The sequence below is a fragment of the Aotus nancymaae genome, unplaced genomic scaffold (genome assembly GCF_030222135.1).
Source record: "Aotus nancymaae isolate 86718 unplaced genomic scaffold, 86718_ANA_hifiasm-v0.15.2.pri h1tg000029l, whole genome shotgun sequence".
In the NCBI taxonomy this organism is placed as follows: domain Eukaryota; kingdom Metazoa; phylum Chordata; class Mammalia; order Primates; family Aotidae; genus Aotus; species Aotus nancymaae.
The window spans coordinates 93086363-93110624 of NW_026988442.1; the positions used below are offsets into that span (position 1 = coordinate 93086363).

Here is a 24262-nt window from a genome sequence, read left to right on the forward strand (position 1 = left end):
TTGTGTTTCAGGAATGATGGAGTAGACATACTTTTTCCTATTCCTCCCACAAAGTATAGCTAAAAATCGTGAGTGTTATATATAAAGCAAGCACAACAAGCTGCTGGAAAGTGAGGAGAAAAAGGCACATTGTCTAGGGAACTCAGGACCCCAGGAATGGCATGGTAGTCACCTCCCTGGATTTGCTTTTTGCCTTGTGTGTCCCAGACAGGGTGCTGGAGAAGCTGATAACCTGGAAATGCCAAAGAGTAGAGACCAAAAAACAGAGTCCCAAGAAAAGCCTTCTCTCTCTAGCCCAAGAACCAAGAAAAAAGGGTGGCTTAGCATGATGAAAATCCTGTAGACAATAATTGCTCTACTCCAGTGAAACACCAAAGAAACAACTGCAGCCCTGGCCAAGGCTGAGGAGAGCCTAGACTTCCCCAGCCAGATTGTAATGAGGGGCCTCAATCTCCTCCCATCTCACTACTCATGCGGTATCATCAGAGGCCAACCAGGAACCTGGCCTTCATTGCTCACCTGGTAGTAACAAGGCAATGCCCCTTCTTCCCTGCTGGGGTAATTTGAGAGGAGGTCTGCTAAAGTACAACCTATACATAAATCCAGTCTTGTAATTTAACACTTAAAATGTCCAATTCCAAACAAAAAATCACTCATCTTATCAAGAAACAGGAAAATCACAACTTGATAAGACAAGATGAATGATGAAGGAATTACCTGACAAGGACTTTGAAGCAGATATCAGAAATACATGTCAATACACAATTACAAATTCACTTGAAATGAATGAAAAAAATAGAAATATGTTAGTAAAAAAAATCAAAGTGATAAAAACTTTGGAACCAAATGGAAATTAAAGAAATGAAAAATATAATAACTGAAATAAGATGGTCTTGCTGTGTTGGTGAGGCTTGACTGCAGTGGCTACACATAGGCATGATCATTGAGCACCACAGCCTTCAACTCTCGACCTCAAATGATCCTCCCTCCTCAGCTTCCTGAGTAGCTGGGACTACACAGGTGAGAGCCATCGCATTTGCCTTAGAAACAATGAAGCTGACGACAGATCAGTATAATTAACCTAATCTGAACAATATAGAGAAAATAGACTGAAGAGCGTGGATAGGCTAAAGATGTTTTCTGATATGCAAAGTATAAAAAACTGGTATCTTGGGCATTCTTTCACTACTGCTGAAGAGGTGCTCTTACAAATCAAGGGGGTAAATCAAGAAAAAGGAAGCATACAGGCTCCAGGTGACAAGGTGAAGGGAATTCAGCGCCTGGCGGAGAAAGGAGGCACCAGGAACAACAGCTGGGCACCAAGTCCAGACAGGGACTGATACAGACTGGGGCAGGCAGAAGCAAGGCTTCAAGTAGGAATATGACCAAGAAAAAGCACAAATGACAGAGATCTGATAGGGTTGCCTCATTTAGAGCAGTTCTGCAGGTTTGGTGGAGCATCTGAAGATGAACTAGTGATACCTAGAAAAACCTACACAAACATAAGCCTTATAGTACTAAATGACTTAAAAAAATTAAATTCATTTATATTGACAACTATTAGATTTACTTTTTAAATGTTTTATATTTTCCAATATTTTATTTTCCTTATAAGTTTTGTTATTTTATTATTTACTTATTTATTTTTAGAGACGGGGTCTCACTATGTTGCCCAGGCTACAGTGCAGTGGCTATTCACAGGTGCGATCCCACTACTGATCAGCACGGTAGTTTTGACCTGCTCCATTTCTGACCTGGACCAGTTCACCCCTCCTTAAGCAACCTGGTGGTCCCCCCGCTCCCGGAAGGTCACCATATTGATTTTGAACTTAGTGTGGACACCCAACTGGCATGGTGCACTACAGCTCAGAACTCCTGGGCTCAAGCAATCCTCCTACCTCAGCCTCCCGAGTAGCTGGGACTACAGGCATGCGCCACCACACCCAGCTCCTTAAAAGTTTTTTTGCTTTGAATTAGTAATGCATTTACGTGTTTCAAATGATATATCGAGAAAGCTCTGTTCTTCTAACCCATCCACTATTACCTTCCATACAATACCACTATATCTCAGCATTCCATTGACTCTAAGATGGCAACAGTTATAAAATGAACCATTATTTTGTGTATACTTAAAAATGCAATAACTAAATTCTAGAATATTAAGATGTCATCAGTTTTAACTAATATATTGATTTTAGAGATGCTATGGTTTTAAAACCTTGTTTCTCACAATCAGTGAAATACAATTAATTTTTTGTATGCCCTTATAGTATTTATGTATGTAGACATAAGCAAATATAAATGTTTTTTTCTTTTCTTTTTTTTGGAGACAGAGTCTGGCTCTGTCGCCCAGGCTGGAGTATAGTGGCATGATCAGAACTCACTGCAGTCTCGACCTACCAGACTCAAACAATCCTCCCACCTCAGCCTCCCAGTAGCTGGGACCACAGGTGTGCACCACAACATCCAACTAGTTTTTGTATTTTTTGTAGAGTTAGTGTTTTGTCATGCTGTCCAGGCTAGTCTCAAACTCCTGGGCTCAAGTGATCCACCTGCCTCCACCTCCCAACCTCTCTAGCAGCTGAGACTACAGGGGTGTAGTGTACTACCATGCCTGGCTAATTTTTTTTTTTCAACTTTAGTAGAGACAAGGTCTTGCTATGTTGCCCAGGCTGGTCTCGAACTCCTTAGCTCAAGTGATCTTCCCATCTTGGCCTCCTAAAGTGCTAGGATTATAGGTGTAAGCCACTGCACCTAGCTCAAATGTTATTTTCTTACCCAATCTCCCTGCTTATTTCAAAAGTGTCATAGCATATACCTCATACCTTGTTTTACTGATTCATTTGGGTTGTGTCTTTGACTTATAACCATATTTTATTTACCCAGTCCCCTATTCGTGGTAGAGTGCAAAGACCAATACAGATAACAACATTCAATGGACTAAAAAAACTACAAATTTAACTGGGAGTATTTGGAGGCAGAAGATGAGTGGAATGCACACATCCTACCAAAAAATGCAATGCCCAGCCACAGTGGATGAACCACATGCTGTCAGAGCCAGACTTCCCAATGTATGACATTTCCTTGCTTCTCTACACTAAGGAATTTGGGGAACGTGAGGGTGGCATGAGAACTACAGGGTGGGAGGAGGTGTTTCTGAGCACTAGTGCTGACTGCTCAGGAGAGCTACATTTCAGAGTGGAGCTGCCCAGGAAGCAGCAAGCCAGCTGAGATCTTTCAACAGAGCCCTTCCAACTCTGGTGTGTTAGCTCTCAGCACATTGACACCTCTTTCATCTGATACGTGTGCTAGTGTATCTGAATAATAAATTACCACACATACCTGGGAAAGAAAAATGCCTCTGTAATTTTGGCAAGTATTGCCGAGTTACCTTTCCATAAGGGTTATAACAATTTACACTCTCACCAAGAATAAAAGCACCCAATTATCCACAGCTTTTCCAACAGCATATTTCAAACTCCTGGCATTTTCCCAGTATGAAAGGTAAATGATAGTGTCTCAGTGTGCTCTCAGTTTGCTCATCTCTTGATATAAAGAAGCTGAAGGCCGGGCAGCAGTGGCTCATGCCTGTAATCCCAGGATTACTTTGGGAGGCTGAGGCAGATCACGAGGTCAGGAGTTCGAGACCAGCCTGGCCAACATGGTGAAACCCCGTCAATACTAAAAATACAAAAATTAGCCGGGCATGGTAGTGCGCCTGTAGTCCCAGCTACTTGGGAGGCTGAGACAGAAGAATCGCTTGAACCCAGGAGGTAGAGGTTGCAGTGAGCTGATATCGCACCACTGCACTCCAGCCTGGGCAAGATGGCGAGACTGCGTCTCAAAAAAGAAAAATTAATTGAGCATCATTTCACATGTTAAGGACCACTGGTACTTCTTTACCTGTGAATTAATTGTTCAAAAAGGCTGCCCATTTTTCTGCTGGACTGACTGACTTATTCTTCACTTCTGGCAGTTATTTATATACTACAAAGATTAGCTGTTAGACTGTGATATGAGTTGAAAATGTGTCTTCCCAATTCATCATTTGTCTTCCACTTTGCTTATTAAGTGGTTTCTTGACAAATGTAGTTTGTTTTTAAAATAATTTTTACTGAGTTAAATTTCTCTCTCTTTTTAAAGACAAGGTCTCACTCTGTCACCCAAGCTGGAGTACAGTGGCATGATCCTGGCTCACTGTAGCCTCAACCTCCCAGACTCAAGCAATCCTCCCACTTAAGGCTCCTGAGTAGCCAGGACCACACATGTTTGCCACCATGCCTGGCTAATTTTTGTATCTTTTGTAGAGATGGAGTTTCACCATGTTGCCCAAGCTAGTCTCGAACTCCTGGGTTAGAAGCAATCCGCCCACCTTGGCCTCCCAAATTGCTGAGATTATAGGTGTCAGCCACTGTACCCAGCCCTGAGTCAAATTTCCCAATACTTTCTTTTTATAGATTCTGAATTTTGAGTCATAATGTGATATGATTTGGCTCTGTGTACCCACCCAAATCTCATCTTGTAGCTCCCATGATCTCCGTGTATTATGAGAGGGACCCGGTGGGAGATGACTGAATCACAGGGGCAGGTCTTTCTTATGCTGTTCTTGTGATCGTGACTAAGTCTCACAAGATCTGATAGTTTTAAAAATGGGAGTTTTCTTGCACAATCTCTTTGCCTGTCACCATCCACGTAAGATGTGACTTGCTCCTCCTTGCCTTAGGCCATGAGTGTGAGGCCTCCCCAGCCACATGAAATTGTGAGTTCTCCATCAAATCTCTTTCCTTTGTAAACTGCCCAGTCTTAGGTACGTCTTTATGAGCAGCATGAAAACAGACTAATACATAATAGAAAATATCCTTCCTGTTCTAAGATTAAAAATAAATGTATCCATGTTTTTTTCTTTTGTTATTTGCACAGAACTAAGTAAGTTCAATGTAATAAACTCCTTTTGAATTTTTTTTATGGTTTATCTTGATTGGGTTAGTGTTGGCAGGGAAACTAGAAACAGGAATGAAAGGAGAAAACAGAATGCCCTTTTAACCCATTTAAAAATGTTTTTTGAGAGCTGGGCATAGTGGTATGTGCCTGTAGTCTCCTACTCAGGAGCCTGAGGCAGGACAATTACCTGATCTGAGGAGTTCAAGGATTCAGTGAACTGGTCACACTACTGCACTGCAGCCTGGGTGACACAGTGAGACCTTGTCTAAAAAATAAGTAAATTTAGGCGGGCGCGGCGGCTCACGCCTGTAATCCCAGCACTTTGGGAGGCTGAGGTGGGTGGATCAGGAGTTCAAGACCAGCCTGGCCAACATGGTGAAATCCCATCTCTACTAAAAATACAAAAATTAGTGGGTTTCGTGGCACATGTCTGTGATTCCAGCTACTCAAGAGCCTGAGACATGAGAATCACGTGAACCCGGAAGGTGGAGGTTGCAGTAAGCCGAGAACCTGCCACTGCACTCCAGCCTGGGTGACAGAATGAGACTATCTAAAAACAAAACAAAACAGGCCGGGTACGGTAGCTCACACCTGTAATCCCAGCACTTTGGAAGGTTGAGGTGGGCCAATCACAAGGTCAGGAGATCGAGACCATCCTGACCAACATGGTAAAACCCTGTCTCTTCTAAAAATACAAAAAAATTAGCTAGGTGTGGTGGCACGCATCTGTAGCGCCAGCTACTTGGGATGCTGAGGCAGGATAATCGATTAAACCTCGGAAGCACAGGTTGCAGTGAGCCAAGATTGTGCCTTGTGCCACTACACTCTAGTCTGGCAATAGAGTAAGACTCCATCTCAAACAAAACAAAACAAAACACAACAAACAAAAAAACCCAGAATGGCCAGGCATGGTGGCTCACACCTGTAATCCAAGCACTTTGGAGGCCAAGGCGGGTGGATCACCTGAGGTCGGGAGTTCAAGACCAGCCTGACCAACATGATGAAACTCTGTCTTAAAAAAAAAAAACAAACAAAAAAACCCAGACTAACACTAACCCAAGTAGTCCCAGTTACCTTGGAGGCAGAGCTGGGAGGATCACTTAAGCCTGCAGAGGGGGTCAAGGCTGCAGTGAGCCAAGCCATGACTGTGCCACTGCACTCCAGCTTGGGTAACATACAGTAAGAGTTTGTCTCAATAAATGAATCAATGAACGAACGAACAAATGAGGAGGGGAAGGCAGGCACGGTGGTGCACGCCTGTAATCCCAGCACTTTGGGAAGCCGAGGTGAGCGGATCGCTCAGGAGTTTCAGACCAGCCTAGTCAACATGGCAAAACCCTGTCTCTACTAAAAATACAAAAATTAGCTGGGCACAGTGGCAGATGCCTGTAATCCCAGACACTCAGGAGGCTAAGGCATGAGAATTGCCTGAACCAGGGAGGTGAAGGTTATAGTGAGCTGAGATCATGCCACTGCACTCCAGCCTGGGAGACAGAGCAAGACTGTCTCAAAAAGAGAGAGAGAGGGAAAAAAACGTATAATTAACACACAAAATTTAATAGTATCTATTTCCCCTTATTATCATATCCTATTTATTTGTTGTCTGCTAGAACTGATGAGGCCTGAAAAACGTGAATTAAAGCCTTTTGCTTCTAAGCTGCTCTTTGAAACCCTCCTCACACTTCTTATAAATTCTGCTTTATGAGTCTTGATGCTATATTATTTGGTACACGGATATTCTTAACTGTTAAAACTTCACTGTAAATTATATTCTTCAGCATTATAAAGGACTCTCTGTGTTTTGCATTTAAGCTGAATTCCACCTTTTCTGGTAAGATTTCAATTTGTTTCCCTTTGCTTGATAAATCATTTGAAAAAATATTTGTGTGTGTGATTTGAGTCATCAGATGACATTATCTTTTTTCAGTGGTATTTTAACATTGATTTCCATGGGATTACAATCAACAGTCTAAATTCATACCAACGTAGTTTGCATTGATACCAACTTAACTTCATTAACAAACAAAATGTGAAAGGATGGAAAAAGATATTTCATAAAAATGGTAACTGAAAGAAAGCTGGGGGCCTGTATCAGTATTAGAGAAAATGGATGTTAAATCAAAACAAAAGACAAAAGACAGACTATATATTAATAAAAAAATTCATCGAGAAGACCAGGCCGGGCGTGGTGGCTCACACCTGTAATCCCAGCACTTTGGGAGGTTAAGGCAGGCGGATCACAAGGTCAGGAGATTGAGATCATCCTGGCCAACATGGTGAAACCCCGTCTCTACTGAAAATACAAAAATTAGCTGGGCTTGGTGGTGCGTACCTGTAATCCCAGCTACTCCGAAAGCTGAGGCAGGACAATCGCTTGAACCCAGGAGGCGGAGGTTGCAGTGAGCCGAGATGGCGCCATTGCACTCCAGCCTGGCGACAGAGCGAGACTCTGTCTCAAAAAAAAAAAAAAAGAGAGAGAAGACCAAAGGGGTGGGAGAAATAATCAAAGGGCATAATGTTTCAGTTAAGCAAAATGAAGAAGTTCTAGAGCTCTGCTGTGTGACACTGTGCCTACACTGAACAATAATATACATTTAAATTTCTCCCTACCAGGGCAGATTTCATGTTAAATGTTCATACCACAATAAAGAGAGAAAGATACAGCAATTATAAATCTTCACACATCAAAGAACGGAGCCCCGTATGACAGAATATAGGAAGGAGACACTGACAGAATTAAAGGGAGAAACAGAGAGGACAACGAGAATAGCTGGAGATTTCAGTACCCCACTTTCAATAACAGGTGGAACATCCAGACAGAAACTCAGCAAGGACACAAGAGGACTTGAACACTAAACAAACTAGACCTAACAGACATATCGAATACTCCACCCAACAACAGCAGACTGCACATTCTTCTCAAGGGCACATGGGACATTCTCTGGGGTAGATCATATGTTAGGTCAAAATTCAAATTTCAAAAAATTAGAAAGACTGAACCCACACAAAGAATCTTTCCCAAGTATGATATGAGAAGGAAAATGGGAAAATTCACAATGACATGTGACACTTCTTCCCTGAGTCAGATAATGGTTTTGAATATATGCAGAACACTTCCTTAAAGTGATTTTTTTTCTTTTGAGATGGAGTTTTACTCTTGTTGCCCAGGCTGGAGTGCTATGGCGCCATCTTGGCTCACTGCAGCCTCTGCCTCCCGGGGTTCAAGTGATTCTCCTGCCTTAGCCTCCTAGTAGCTGGGATTACAGGCAACTACCACCATATCTGGCAATTTTTTTGTATTTTTAGTACAGACAGGGTTTTGTCATGTTAGCCAGGCTGGTCTCAAACTCCTGGCCTCAGGTGACCCACCCACCTCGGCCTCCCAAAGTGCTGAGATTACAGGTGTGAGCCACCGTGCCCAGTCTTTCTTTTTTTTTAAAGACAGGGTCCCGGGAGGTGGAGGTTGCAGTGAACAGAGATCACACTACTGCACTCCAGCCTGGGTGACAAGAGCGAAACTCTCTCAAACACAAAAAAAAGATGGGGTCTCACTCTGTCACCCAGGCTGGAGTGTGGTGGCGTGATCTCGGCTCACTGCAGAGATCCGCCTCCTGGGCTCAAGCAATTCTCCCACCTCCCACGTAGCTGGGACAACAGGTGCACCACCACGCCAATTTTTGTATTTTTAGTACAGACAAGGTTCTGTCTGTTGGCCAGGCCAGTCTCAAACTCCTGACCTCAAGTAATCTGCCTGCCTCAGCCCTCCAAAGTCCTGAAATTGTAGGCATGAGCCACCACGCATGACCTGACAAGCACCTTCAAGTTCTGTATGACTAACGTTTTCTCCATTACTTTCTTATGTCTAGATCAGGTGTTGACAATCTATACCCCAGCCCAACATCAGTTGTTTTTTTTTTCATTGAAAACTTTACTTGAAAAAATAAACCCAATGTTCTTGCTTTGAGGCCTATGAATTAACATGGGACACTCTGTGTGGTGGGACAGTTCCACTGACAGTTTGAGTTCCCGAGGTAACAATTTGCAGTTACCTTGGGAACCCCAGCTACTCGGGACTTGGGTCCCAAAGCCACGAGGGTAGCTTTTGTCTTTCTGGGAAGCTGGCTGAGGGCCTGCCAGGGCTGGAGGACCAGCTCTTTCAGGCAGGGCTCAGGGCCTCTCCCAGAAAAAAGAAAAGGCAACGAGGGGCCAGTGGGCTCCCCAGGATGGGTCCTTCGGAGGTAGATTTGCTCCCCACCATGCATGCAGGGCTAAGACTCCCAAATGAGTCAATGAAGGCCATGCCCTTGGAAGGGCTGCAGCTTTTTCAGGCCATGAGCCAGGATGTATGGTGGACGGTTCTCCAAATAAAAAAGCCCCAAAGGTTTGTCTACACTGCTTACCTGCTGGGGCTGTGAGTGGGGAGATGGTGGCCTGCCTAGGGCTCCTGGTGCTGGGCTCAGGAAGATTCACTCATTGGAAAGGACAGGCAAGTGAACCAGGGCCACCTCTGTCCCCAGCCTGTGGGAAGAGTGGGACCCTAGCCCTGAGAAGGGCAAGAATGAACCCTTGAGAGTGTCATAGGAGTCCTCCGAGAGTGATGGGTTTTCAGTCATCAGCCACAATGGAGAGGGCCCAGAGCTGAGTTTGGCCTCATTCTCCCATTCCTGCTGCTTGTCCGAGTGGCCTGGCTGGTCAAGCTGCTGGGTCAGGTCTCCAAAGGTCTTGTGCATTTCCGAGTAGTACACCACCTGCGCTCAGATGAGAGACTTGAAGCTGGGCTGGAAGTAGTCGAGGCGGCTGCCATAGAAGCGCGGCATCTCCTCCAGCAGCTGCCCGTTCTTGGCTTCAAAGTCCTCCTGCACAGGCCGCAGCTCCTCTCGCGCCTGGTGGAGCTTGGTCAGCACTGGCCCCGTCTTCTTTTCCTTGTACTTCTTAACCTTGGCCTGCAGCCTCCTGTAGTCCTGCAAGGCCTGTTCCCGCCGCTTCACAGCCATGTTGAGGCTGGGAAAGATGCTGCCGAACTTTTTTAAGGGCTCAATCAGTCTTCCAGATCTGGTTCAGCTTTTCCTGGTTGAAGGCATCCATCCGCTTCATGGCGGTGTCCAGGGTTGTCACCATGTTCAGAAGGTCCTGGTCTTGCTCACAGAGGGGATTGGAGAGTAAGTCCAAGGATATCTTCACAGCAGATTTTGACATGGCAGGGCATGATGGTGGTGGTGGCAGCTCCCAGGGAAGGAATGTCTTCCTTGCTTGGTAAGAAAGGTGTATGTTTACACATCAGTAACTGGCTGAGGCTTAGGAGCTCCTGATTTTTCTTGACAGCGCTCGCCATGATGTGTGATTATATCCACCCTCTTGGATCTCTTGCAGGTCGGTCTTCCTCCTAGAACGTAAGCTCCTAACCTGCCTTGCTGTTGACTCTCTAACGCTGAGAGTGCCTGGCACACGCGGGTTCTCAGTCAGTATCCAGGTCAGTGTCGGTGCTCTTCTTCATGTCTTTCTGCAGCCTTCGGGTCTGCTCTTCCAGACTCATCCCTCTGGGGTTGACACTCACTGCTGGAGTTTCCCATACCCCCTTTCGAAGTCTCTCTCCACTGTTTTGGGCACAATCTGTTTTTTGGGCTGCCCAATCTTAAAAGGAATCCAGCTCATGGTCCCAAACCTGGACCTGCCGCCGGGGTCCTCAGCCACAACTCGTTCCTCTCCCAACATTAGTTTTGTAGATAAGTCTTTCAGCACAGCCGCACTGACGTGAGGACTCATGATAGAGACTACGCGACTCACAAAACCTAAAATAACTTACTATCTATATTTTCCCTTACTGAAAAAGATTATCAATCTCTGCTTAGATGATCAACAAAACAGTAAACAAAGTGCTATTGATGATTTCTGTGGAACAAGTGCTCTAACCAGGGCCAATTTCAAGCTGCCAATGCTAAATCACTCAGGGTGGAGTGGGGTGGGGTGCAGGGGGGAACATGAAACAGCACACCATTCTATATAATTATTCCACGGGAAGGGTGAAATGTAGCTGAATAATTATCAAGTGCTGGGTTTTAAGTATTTACTATATTTATTTTAATTATGAGTTTCTACACAGTAATATAATTTTTTCAATGGCTGTATTTAATGCCTGCCTCATAAAATTCCTGATACTGTATCAATCTACTCTTTTGAGTTAGTACAAGTCAAGTTCTGCATGCCTTTACTTAATATTTCATTTCGACTTTCCTGAATCACTTTGTGTTTGGTGCGCCTCTGTATACAAGGCAGAGGTGGGTTCTGCTTTGTAATGCAATCTGGAATCAGGCGAGTTAAGGCCTGAGCTACTACAACAAACCATCACGAACCGTGTGGCTTCAGCTGAAGCAGCCCGTCTCACGGTTCTGGAGGCCAGGTGTCTGAGATCAAAGCATCATCAGGGCTGGTTCTTTCTGTGGGCTGTGAAGGACAGACTATTCCGTGCCTCCTCTCCCAGCTTCTGGTGGCTTTGCTGGAAATCTTTCTTATTCCTCGGCACCTTCCCAATCTCTACCTTCATGTTCACATAATATTGTATATGTCTGTGTCCTAATTTCCTCTTTTTCTAAGAATACTAGTCATGGGTCAGGTATGGTGGCTCACGCCTATAATCCCAGCACTTTCGGAGGCTAAGGCAAGAGGATCTCTTGAAGCCAGGAGTTCGAGACCAGGCTGGGGCCATATAGCAAGATCTCGTCTCTACTAAAAAAATTTTTTTTAATTAGCTGGGCATGGTGATGTATGCTTGGAGTCTCAGGTACTTAGGAGGCTGAGGTGGGAGGATCACTTGAGCCCAGATCACACCACTCACTATACTCCAGCTTGGGTAACAGAGCAAGATCCTGTCTCCAAAAAAAAAAGAATACCAGTCATATTGAATTGAGAATTCCCCCTACTCCAGTAGGGCTTCACCTTGACTAACTATATCTGCAATGACCCTATTTCCAAATAAGGCTGCATTCCGAGGAACTGGGAGTTAAGACTTCAACATGACTTTTGGGGACACAATTTAACCCACAATGAAGCCACTGACATGTATTATGATGCATGCTTGATCTTACTTCTCTCTTAGTATGTTCTGCATGGTTTTTCTTTTATCTTTGTTTCTCTCTTTTAAAAAAAATTTTTTTTTTAGACAGGTTCTTATTCTGTCACCCAGGCTGGAGTGGAGTGACATGAACACAGCTCACTGCAAACTTAACCTGGCAGGCTTAAGCAATCCTCCTGCCTCAGCCTCCTGTGTAGCTGGGACTACAGGCCCACATCACCACATCTGGCCAACTTATATATTTTTTGTAGAGCTGGGGTTTTGCCATATTGCCCAGGCTGGTCTCGAACTCCTGGGCTCCAGCCATCTGCTGACCTCAGCCTCCTAAGGTACTGGGATTACAGGTATGCGCCACCACACATAACTATCTTTCTTTCTCTTTTATTTTATTCACTTTTTCATTTCTATCTTCTATAGCCAATACCGTCTTGTGTAGTTTTAATTTTATGTTACTTCTGTAGTGTCTTCATTAGTTCTCTGTTGAGTCCTGTCAACTCCTGTGTCCTGGCTTTATGTTTTGCCATTTACTCCAGGAGTCTTTTGTATCTGATCTTCGTGTTTTCCTTCACAGAGACAGTTATTTTGTTATGCTGTTTAAATCTATGGTGGTATGTTTCATTATAAATTTCATTTGTCCCGTCAACATTTTTTGGTCAGTGTCTTAGGGAACAGATTAGTATACTTTGTTGCTCCTTTCCTACATTTTAATTTAATTACCTTCGTATTAATCCTTTTCTGTTACTCATCAGTGAATGGAGTTGGGCTATTTCTAAAATAGCCATTAATATGAGATTCCTTTTACTTGGGTGTGGGCAGGTGAGTTCATTCTCCCAGCTAGTTATTTCTTCACAATCCAAATGCTCTCTTCTTTCAGGTGCCACAGACTGACTACTGCAAATAAGGCCAGTCTGAGTGCCTGTGTGGGCTCTACCTCCGCAACTTCTCAGAAGCACACCAAATCCAAGAAAGATTCTAAAAAATAATAGGCCCTGCTCACCCTATTTCTGCATGTGCTGTTGCTCACAGGAAGACTTTTGTACTTCATGGAATGCTCTTCACCTTCAGGAGCAACACTGGAAAACTAAGTCCATATAAGACTTTGTTTTGAAAAAAACAAAAACAAAAACAGGCCAGGTGCAGTGGCTCATGCCTGTAGTCCCAACATTTTGGGAGGCCAAAGTGGGAAGATCAGTTGAAGCCAGGAGTTCAAGACCAGCCTGGGCAGCACAGTGAGACTCCAATCTCTACAAAAAATAGTATGAAAATTAGCTGAGCAGGCCGGGCATGGTGGCTCATGCCGATAATGCCAGCACTTTGGGAGGCCGAGGTGGGTGGATGACTTGAGGTCAGGAGTTTGAGACCTGCTTGGCTAACATAGTGAAACCCTGTTTCTACTAAAAACACAAAAATTAGCTGGGCATGGTGGTGGGTGCCTTTAATCTCAGTTACTTGGGAGGCTGAGGCAAGAGAATCACCTGAGCCTGGGAGGTAGAAGTTGCCATGAGACAAGATGGTGCCAGTGTACTCCAGCTTGGGCAACAGTGAGACTGTCTCAAAACAAACAAACAAACAAAAAAACGGCTGGGCGTGGTGGCTCACGCCTGTAATCCCAGCACTTTGGAAGGCTGAGGTGGATCACCTGAGGTCAGGAGTTTGAGACCAGCCTGACCAACATTGGGAAACCCTGCCTCTATTAAAAATACAAAAAATTAGCTGGGCGTGGTGACGGGCACCTGTAATCCCAGCTACTTGGGAGGCTGAGGCAGAAGAATTGGTTGAACCCAGGAGGCAGAAGTTGCAGTGAGCCTAGATCATGCCAATGCACTCTAGCCAGGGCGACAGAGCAAAACTCTGTCTTAAAAAAAAAAAAAAAAAAAAAAAAATTAGCTGGGCATAATGATGCCTACCCTGTAGTCCCAACTGCTCAGGAGGCTAAAGTGGGAGGATCCTTGTGCCCAGTAGTTCAAGGCCGCAGTGAGCTATGATCACGCTATTCCAGCCTGAGTGACTGGGCAAGACTGTCTCCAAACATAAAACAAGTAAACAAAAGCCCCAAGTGTTCCTTAGCTGAGGACTAATTACGGCACCAACACACCTCAGAATATCACACAGTATAGGGAAACAGTCACTTTTTCTGGTTTTTCATTTTCTTGACCTCTAAAGATGCTATGTCCTCAAGCATGGCCTTTGCACCACTTCTGTTCTCTATTTATACTAACTTCTACTCTCATGACTCTCAAGAACATATATCTGCTTACGATTCCCAAATCTCTATCACCAGCATGGACTTCTATCTTCAATTCTAGAGTTGTATTACTTTAGAATTTTCTATCTATTTGACATCTCCACTTGGGTGTCTAACCACCTAGATGTTGCAAAAGTAAAATGACTGAAACTAACCTGATTTGTTCCCTGCTATTCTCATAGCTTTCCTCATTTTAGAATGCTCAGGTAAAACATGGGAGCTAGCCTTGAGTTCTCTCTTTCTCTCCATTCAATCAGAAAATTTTGTTAGCTGTACCTTCAAATCATATCCAGAATCCAAACACTTGTTAAGACGTATGGGCAAGGTGTGCTGCTCATGCCTGTAATACCAGCACTTTGTGAGACTGAGGTGGGAATACCGCTTGAGCCTAGGAGTTCCACAACAGCCTGGGCAACATGGTGAAACCCTATCTCAACAAAAAAATACAAAAATGAGCTGGGTATGGTGGCTCCTAAGTAGTCCTAGCTACTTAGGAGGCTGAGGCAGGAGGACTGCTTAAGCCTGGGAGGTTGAGGTTGCAGTGAGCTGAGATCACCCCACTGCATTCTTGCCTGGGTGACAGAGTGAGACTCTATTTCATTAAAAACAAACAAACAAAAACACACCCCCACACCCCCCATGCAGCTTTAAGTCACTTAAAGGTTTTATCAGCTCTCACTTGGTCTTCCTGCTTCCACCCTTGCCCTGCTGCAATTTATTCTCAGCACAGTAGCCAGAATAATTCTTTTAAAATAAGTCATATCATGTCACTCCTATGCCTTAACCTCCAATGCCCTCCGTCTTAGAATAAAATCCAAAGGTTTCTGAATAGAAGACCTAATAATCCAGCTCTCCAGGTCATCTCTAAGCCATCTTGTACAATGCTCCCCTCTTGTTCTGGGCTAGTCTTCCTTGCTGGTCCTGTGATTCCTAATATAAGGCAGTCCTCACTGAGCATGAAGCTCACACATGTAAAAATCAGAAAGAGTCATACAGTACACAAGGATGCTTCAGTGAACAAGTGACCACACACGCAACAGTGGTCCTATAAGATTATAATATTGTATTTTAACAGTTTCTTTTCTATGTTTAGATACACAAATATGAACCACTGTGTTACCACTGCCTACAGTATTCAGTAAAGTCCTGTACAAGTTTTTAGCCTAGGAGCAATAGATTGTACCATATAGTCTAGGTATGCAGTAGGCCATCCCATCTAGGTTTGTACAAGGACACTCTTATGATGTTCATACAACAATGCAATTGCCTACTGATGCATCTCTCAGAATTATCCCCATGGTCATGCAGCTAGCTCTACAGTCCCCATATCACCATGTAACTAACAGATGCACATCATGATCGGTAACTAATCACATCACTTCTTTTGAAATCTGGTAATGATCAGTCACTGAACATCATCTGCATAAACAGATCATGAAGACAACGAAGCATGTAGTTGTGTTGCTCTGGCTTCCTAGTGATAAACCAATGTGAAATTTTAAGAAAATGGAAGACTGAGAATGAGGCAATGAAGACGAAATGCAACAAAAGACCAAAAAGGGGTAAAGCCAGAAGTGAAATAGTTTGTGATTTGAAGATTTCAAAACGGTCCAGCAAAGACAAGAAAGACTAAGACCTAGACTTGTAAAAAGCTGTGGAACGGACCACACTGAAAAAGTCCAGCGAATAGAAAAAGGAAGGTCAAGTAGCTTTAACATCATCTTTCAGTTGAAACTGCACCAGGAAAGCCACTTACGACACAAATAGTGTTTATTGTTTATTTCTATTTTGGATTGAAGATAGTAATAACCAAAAAAAGATTACAATCATTCAAAGCTGAAGTGTTGGTTGCCACACTGAAAGAAAATGGTAATTAGGGAAACGAATTACTGCCAGTGAAGGCTGGTTTCAGCACTTCAGAAGTCAATATGCCTATGAATAGTGTTGAGTGAATCAGCAAACTGCCATCACAGAGAGAGATGGTGCTATGAAGTGTGTACCCAGAGTACAAGAAGAAGTGAAGGCCTAGTGGTTTTGAGGAAAAGGATGAAGAGGTCTCGAAAGTCACACTGGCAAAAAAAACCTTCACATTTAACGAAGTCTTGGAGATGTTCCACAACACTGAAGGGCAGAGGGTAAAACCGTGGAAGTAGACCTCAACTTAGAGTGTGACAATTTGTCAAGGCTTAGAGGAATTCTCCCTCTGTACTTTAAGTTAGACAATGAGAAAAAGGCAAGCACTCTTCCAACCACTCTTGTGTCTCTAATGCTTTAAATGATACTGTATTAAGTAAATATTCGTTTCATTATTTTTTTCATTTTCCCATATATTACAACCTACAGAAAGAAAGTTTTTAGGATTTTCACAAAAGTTTTTAAGAGTCGCAGAATAACTGTAACCTTTCCATTGACTACCAAGATCATTTTGCAGCTTCATTTTATATGGTCATTTTTATGTTACTGCACTAATGTGCAAAGTGACAAGTCTAAGTTCCCTTATGAAAGGCTTGGTTCTTCTTTCCTCTGCCTGACACATTCCAGCATCAAGGAGCAAATGGCTTATTCCTTCATGCTCTTCTCAGAGAAGTCTTTTTCTGTAAATCATCAACTCTTCCTCTCATTACTTTTTATTCCCTTTACACTGTCTCTCTTTCTTCCTACATTTATTATTTCTTCATATCCACTAGAAAGTAAACTGGAAGGGAACGGATACACTACATCTATTTTTGTGACTACTCTATATCCCCACATCCTAAAATAATACCTGGCACAAACAAGGCATTCATAATTTTTTTTTCTCAAATGCAGTTTTATAAAGAAGTAGATCTAAATATACTAACATGGTAAACTCTTACTGATATAAGTAATAAGTGCAAAACATAAAACAATATAATCAGTAAGATCTCTTTTAAGAATCTATCAATTGGGGCCAAGCGAGGTGGCTCACGCCTATAATCCCAACACTCTAGGAGGCTGAGCCAGGAGAATCAAGAGGTCAAGAGGTTGACACCATCCTGGCCAACATAGTGAAACCGTCTCTACTAAAAATATACAAATTAGCTGGCGTGGTTGCATGCCCTGTAGTCCCAGCTACTCAGGAGGCTGAGGCAGGAGAATCGCTTGAACCCAGAGGTGGAGGTTGCAGTGAGCTGAGATTATGTCACTGCACTCCAGCCTGGCAAAAGAGTGAGACTCCTTCTCAAAAAACAAAAAAACAAACAAAATCTATCAATCGACATGTAAAGATACTTATCAGAACTGTTATCTTGACCACAGAGGAAGTCTACAGGAAAAAACAAACAAAACCCCAGAACTGTCACCAGTCAACCTTATTTTAGGAAATGGGATTGGCAACGTGGGTGGACAATGAGACAATAATTTTCACTTTATACATTAAGTATTTTTATATTATCTAATTACTTTTTCCAATATAATATTACTTGTAGAATTAAGAAGAGAAAGAACAAAGAAAAAGCAGGCATTAAATATTGTCATAAGGCCAGGCATGGTGGCTTATGCTTGTAATCCTAGCACTTTGGGAGGCTTAGGCAGGCAAATCACCTGAGGTCAGGAGTTTGAGACCAGCCTGGCCAACATGGCAAAATTCTGTCCCTACTAAAAATACAAAACAAACAAACAAACAAACAAACAACCAAAACAAAGGGGCATGGTGGCACATGCCTGTAATCCCAGCTACTCTGGAGGTTGAGGCAGGACAATCACTTGAACATGAAAGGCAGAGGTTGCAGTGAGCTGAGATCATGCCACTGCACTCCAGGCTGGGCAACAGAGCAAGATTTTGTCTCAAAAACAGAAAAAACAAAAATAAATACCTTCACGATGTCATTTTTGAATGCCATAGCAACTGAGTGTTTGCTGTAAGGCATACACAAAGTGTTTTAAATGTATCATTTTGTTTAAATACACAAAACTTCTATGAGGTAGATGTTATAAGAATACCCACTTTATAAATCAGGCAATGGGAATCAGGGAGGTTGAAAAACACGTTCAGATCATGCCACTACAAAGTCCATGTAAGTTGGGAGTGGTGGCACACACCTATAATCCCAGCTACTCAAGAGGTTGAGGCAAATCACTCAAGCCCAGGAGTTTGAAGCTGTCGGTGTTCTGATTTTCTCTGATGGCGGCTGAGAATAGCCACTGCACTCTAGCCTGGGCAACATAACACAGCAACAGTAAGTCACTCACGCTTATTAGACTCTCCCGACTGCAGCGATGTGTGGTTAAAAGCAAGAGTGGTAAGAACACTTGGGTGCTCACCCTGCAGGCCTAGGTGATCCGGATGTACTCCGCATAGAGCTTTCCACTCGAGGACTAGCAACATCAGGAGGCTGGGGAGGAATGAGGGTTTTCCGAACTGCCATTCTGAAAGAGACAAGAGAAAACCTGGAAAATGGCAGTCCAAGGGCATTAAAGGATAAAAAATACAAGATATACATTTGCCAGACAAACCTAGGACGAAATAAAAGCTCTACCGTAAGTATTTTTAAAATGGATTTTTATTTTCTCAGATACCACAGATACATTACCAAAAAAAGCCAAATAGTACCAAAAATCTTAAAAAAAAAAAAAAAAGAGCAGGTCCCTTCCTCATTCCTGCTCATTTCCTGTTAGGCTCCCTCCAGGAAGAAGCCATTAGGACTCTTTTAGCCACAGCTTCTAGCATGCCACATGTCCTTTCTACTTAATGTTATTAACAATAAAACCCATATTAAGTGTTCACAATCATTATTACAACTGTGGTGTTTATAAAGACTTGGAAGCCAAGTGAAAAAACCTAATCCAAGAAGAGTCGGAGATCTATTGTGTTGTGCAGCAGAGAGGCCATGTAAGGCTCTGACAGAGAATTAACCATCAGGTTAGCACTATGAAGATATGAGCAATCTTGACATGTTCAGTTTTGGTAGGGTGGTAGGAACAAACAGCAGTTGAGAGTGGGTTTGAGAGAAAATAACTAGACAAGAATATACCACTTTGCAACACTTAATCACTAATGGATCTGGGTACTGATCATCAGAGTCACTAACATCTCACAAAGGGTGAACATCGGACATCATGTGTCTTCTGGTAGGAGACTCAATCACCAAATTATGAAGTAGTCTTGCCACAGAAGCAATAAAAAGATAGAAAAATCAGACCAAACCTTTAGAGTCAAGCAACAACTTAAAGAAAATGTGGAGGATAGAACAAGTGAAATTACATGCAGTCAGTTGAACTAAGTTCTTTAAGAAGATATATGTAAGTCCCAATCTTCAGTCATTGTGAACGCAACCTCACTTGAAAAAACAGCCTTTGCAAATGTAATTAAGGATCTCAAAATAAGAGATCCTTGATTACATTTGGATGTAGAGCTCTGGATGTAGAGTTTAAGATCCAGTGACAAGTATCCTAGTAACAGAAAGGGAAGGGAGATTTGAGACACAGGTACCAGGGCAAGTCCATGTGGTGACAGAGGCAGAGATTGGGGTGCTGTGCCTGCAAGCCAAGGAACACAAGGGTCAACAGCAGCCACTGGCAGCCAGCACGAGGAGAGTCTCCTGAGAACCTCCAGGAGGAACCGACCCTGATGACGTCTTCATTTCAGATTTCTAGCTACTGGAACTATAAGATAATACATGTCTGTTGCCTTAAGCCAGAAGATTTATGGTAGTTTCTCATAGAAGCCCTAGGAAATGAATACATTGGGATGCCATTGACAAAATCCAGAGGGAGTGTGGTCCAGAAGACCAAGTTTCTTCAACAAATAAGCTGCAGGAAAAGAGAGAGAGGAAATCTCGATAATAAAATGACTTTAAAAGTCATATTAACTAATTACAATGTATGCATCTTATCAGAATAAGTAATATCCAATAAATCAAATAAATAATTTTTTCAAATAAATATTATTTTAAATATTATAAGAAAATGGCCGGGTGTGGTGGCTCACACCTATAATCCCAGCTACTCGGGAGGCTGAGGCAAGAGAATTGCTTGAACCGGGGAGGCGGAGGTTGCAGTGAGGCAAGATTACGCCACTGCACTCCAGTCCACGAACAGCGAGAGACTGTCTCAAAAACAAAAAAAAAACAAATTGTGTGACATTTCAGACCACTGGAAACCTAAACAATGACTGGCTATTTGATATTAAGAGTTTACTGGTTTTTTAATGTTATGTATCTCTCCATAGGAACATGCTGAAATACATACAAATGAAATGACATGGTATCTAGGAATTGCTTCAAAATATGATAGGAGTGGGTAGCTAAGCATATAGGTGAAGCAAAATTGGCCAAGAGCTAATAAGCTGAGAACTGAAGTTTGGTGACAGGCAAATATTCAAATTTTTTCTTTTTTTGAGACAGAGTCTCACTCTGTTGCCCTGGCTAGAGTGCAGTGGCACGATCCCAGCTCAAGTGATTCTCCCACCTGTCTCCCAAGTAGCTGGGATTACAGGAACCTGACACCACACCCTAGCTAATTTTTGTGTTTTTAGTAAAGACGGGGTTTCACCATGTTGGCCAGGCCAGTCTCGATCTCCTAACCTCAGATGATCACTCCGCCTCGGCCTCCCAAAGTGCTGACATTACAGGTTGAGCCACTGCACCCGGCCACAAAATTTTCTCATGTTTAAAAATAAGGATAAAAGTTAGAAAGGAAGATCAACTGCGCTACTGCCACCCTACTTGCCGCCCACACTGGCCAAAAATTAACCAAACCAAAAACATATTTAAAAAAAGATAGAACCTAATGAGAAACATCACTATAAACCAACAGAATGACCAAACTCACAGACTGCCCAGAACAAGTGCTGAGGTGTTGGTGAGGACGAAATAATGATTACTCCTGGTGAAACAATTACTCCTGGTGAGAGTGTATATGGGTAAAACCACGCAGAAAACCAAACCTAAGAAAGTTTAAAATAAGCACACCCTATGACATAGCAAATCCCTCAGTATTTAACAGAAATGTACTCATGCATGAATCAAAAGTCATGTACAAAAATGTTCACGATACCATTACAGGCAAAACATGGAAGCAACCCAAAACACGGATAAACAAACCATGGTACTGTTATATATGGTATTTTACACAGCAATAAAAAAATTATAATCAAGGCCAGGTGCTCACGTCTGTAATTCTAGCACTTTGGGAGGCTGAACTGGGAGGAATGCTTGAGCTCAGGAGTTCAAGACCAGCTAAGGCAACATGGTGAAATCCCATCTCTATTAAAAATACAAAAACTGAGGTGGGAGGATCACCTGAGCCTGGGGAGGTAAATGCTGCAGTAATCTGTGAGCATGCCACTATACTCCAACCTGGGCAGAATGAGACCCCATTTCAAAAAAAAAAAAAAAAAAAAAAGTACAATCACATGCAATAACGCAGATGAATTACATAAAACCAAGTTATGAAAGTCAGACTCACACACAAAAAATGCATAATATATGATTCTATCTATCCACTGGTTAACTACCTTTGGGAAAAGATGTAGGTAACATTGTTTCTTGACCTATATTGTGGTTGGCTACTGTTTATCTTATTTTGAGACTATACATCCACATCTGTGACATTTTTTATATACTTCAATAAAAATGCTGAAAAGGAGACTGACAGAAGACCTGGACACAGCAAACACAATTTGTTTTTACAAATTAGAGAAAAAAAAATTTAGGGTGGTAGATGGTAGAGCAAAGTGAGCTGAGCAGAAGGATATTGTAGACAGAAGAAATGACAGCGTGTTTTTATACTGTTTATGTGAATGATCTACTAACAAGAAAAAGCTGAAGCTTTGAGGGGGAGGAAGAACTAGAGCATCATTCCTGAATAGGAAAGAAAGGAGACAAGGCTTTGGAGAGGAGCCCAGAGAGCTTGTCTAGAGGAACAGACAGGAGGCAGGACACAGGGTACTGCCACTGTAAGTATTCTAGATGTGATAGCTGCAGACTGTGGAAGTTGTCTTTTGATTGTTTTCTTTTTCTCAAAAAAGGAGCAAGTCTGTTGACTAACAGTGAAGATAGAAGAGGCCTGGGAGTTTTGAGAAAAGGAAACGTAAAACGGTTATCTGGAGGGGTGTAGGAGAGGATACTCTGATGGTCTGCTGTAAGATCCTAGTGCGTCTGTGAGGCTAAGCAAGACCAGCTGGCAAGGTGGCTTTCCCTGCCACAATCTGCTGTACACGTGCCAGCACAAACGAAGCAGAAAGTTGGATTTAAGTCTGATTTTGACAAAGCGAAGTGGGGAAGGGGGGTAAGGAAATGACTGCAAGTGACCACAGACTCTGAATCAGGAAGAACAGAGAAAGAGACCATGAGAGGAAGTGAGGAACATGAAAAGGTGGATCAATGGACTGCAGGCTGCTGGGGGTCCCCTCTGGAGCTGGAGTTCCGCTGGGAGGGAGCTGGGAACAAAGAAGGTGGGCTAGGGGCATGGGAGCACAGAGACAAGGTTAGGAAGGCTTACTGAGCTTATGCGCTAAATGCCCACACTAGTCGGGAGGGTGGAGGCAGGAGAAGTGTTCAAGCACCTGATGGGCCAGGGAGCTGGAAGATCATTTCTGATCCTTAAAGGTGAAGACAGGGGGCTACCATCACTAAAAAGTGCCAGGCATCATGTCCTTCCAAAAGGCATACAGATACACCCACAAAATCTAACTTGACTCTCTGAGCCTCTGGATCTGCCCTGCTCAAAGCCATATGGTGCTACCGAGCACATGAAACGCAACTCGGGAACAAAATATTTAATGTCATTTCATTTTAATTAATTTGAATTTTACAATGGATACTCGATCCAGTTATTGAGAAATGTTTTATTATCTGGAATAACTTGGCTATTTAAAAATCTACTGTTTCAACTGTAAATTTTATGAAATTTAAATACAAATCAAGTACTTTTGAGGAGAAATGATCTGAAAATGGCAGCTGAGGCATGACAAGGACATCTAGCCTACCTCCAGGCTGAATCACAGTAGGGATGTGGAAGAGAGGCAGGGACCACTTCTGCAGGACAAGTTGAGTCCCTGAGGAAGAGCCAGGTTTAAAGCAAGAAGGTGTGGATAAAGTAAAGACAAGGGCACTGGGGTGGGGACTGCAGTGTCACATGATGACTGTGAATTACAGAGGGCATAGTACAAGGGTCTTTGGGAGGAAGTATGGGAGAAGCAGGAACATCTTTTTGTCTCCAGTGTTGTAAAATTTCAAAATACTGGCCTGAGTTTAACTGTATCCATTGAATATTGTGCAGAGCACTTCTGTAATTAGGAAACTCATTTCTTTCAGTTTTGGTAATTTTCATTACTTTGTAATGATCCTTACTCATTTTCCCTGATCTCTCTTGCTGAAACCCATTACCTGGAGGCTCGATTTCCTGAACTGGTTCTTTTTCTTGTCATTTTAAATTTTCTCCAGTCCTTTTCTCTAATTTTCTTGTCTTTTTGTTCCATGTTTGATATTTCTTCAACTTTATCTTCCAATTCTTCTACTTCAATTTCTGCTGTCTCATTTCAGGACCAGTTCTTTTCTCCTCTGCATGTTCTTTTTACATAGCACTGTGTTACTGTTACATGAATGCAACTTTTTCTTTAGTCTTTCTGAAGGCATCACGGATAGTTCTTGCTTACCTTGTTCATTTGTTTTGTGTTTTATTCTCCCTGCCTAGCTTTTACATCTTCCAAGGTGCACTGGGCATGTATTTATTGTGGTTTCTGTCTTTCATCATTAGAGGTCCCCTCAGATATCTGCCTATCACTGGTTATATGTTCATGATTAAGAGTGGGGGTGCAGGGGAGGGACTGAAATGCTGGTTGGGAGCTCTGAGCTTTGGAAGGGCATGAGGTTCACTGTAGGGTAATCTAATCCTGTCCTTAGGGAAGCCCTAGTGTCAGTATCTTTAGAGCTTCCCCTTGGGCTGGATAGACTCCCCAGAGGAAAGTAGAGTCCTCTTCTCATTTTCTATCTAGAATCAAGTTCATCTGCCAGAGTTCTATCAGCTAAAAGCAGGGAGTGGACTGG

General features: G+C 42.9%; 1 protein-coding gene and 1 pseudogene across 4 annotated transcripts in view; both read right to left on the reverse strand.

Annotated features, from left to right (window-relative positions):
• The window catches only part of SAP130 (Sin3A associated protein 130), an 87718-nt gene that overhangs the window by 18341 nt on the left and 45115 nt on the right, over positions 1 to 24262 (reverse strand). For all 4 annotated transcript variants that reach the window (XM_012462312.2, XM_012462311.2, XM_012462310.2 and 1 more), the window contains one exon: positions 18537 to 18641. In XM_012462312.2, coding sequence (XP_012317735.1) covers positions 18537 to 18641 — 105 coding nt within the window. The remainder of the gene's footprint in view (positions 1 to 18536; positions 18642 to 24262) is intronic.
• Positions 9547 to 10729, reverse strand: LOC105724001 (bridging integrator 3-like; annotated as a pseudogene).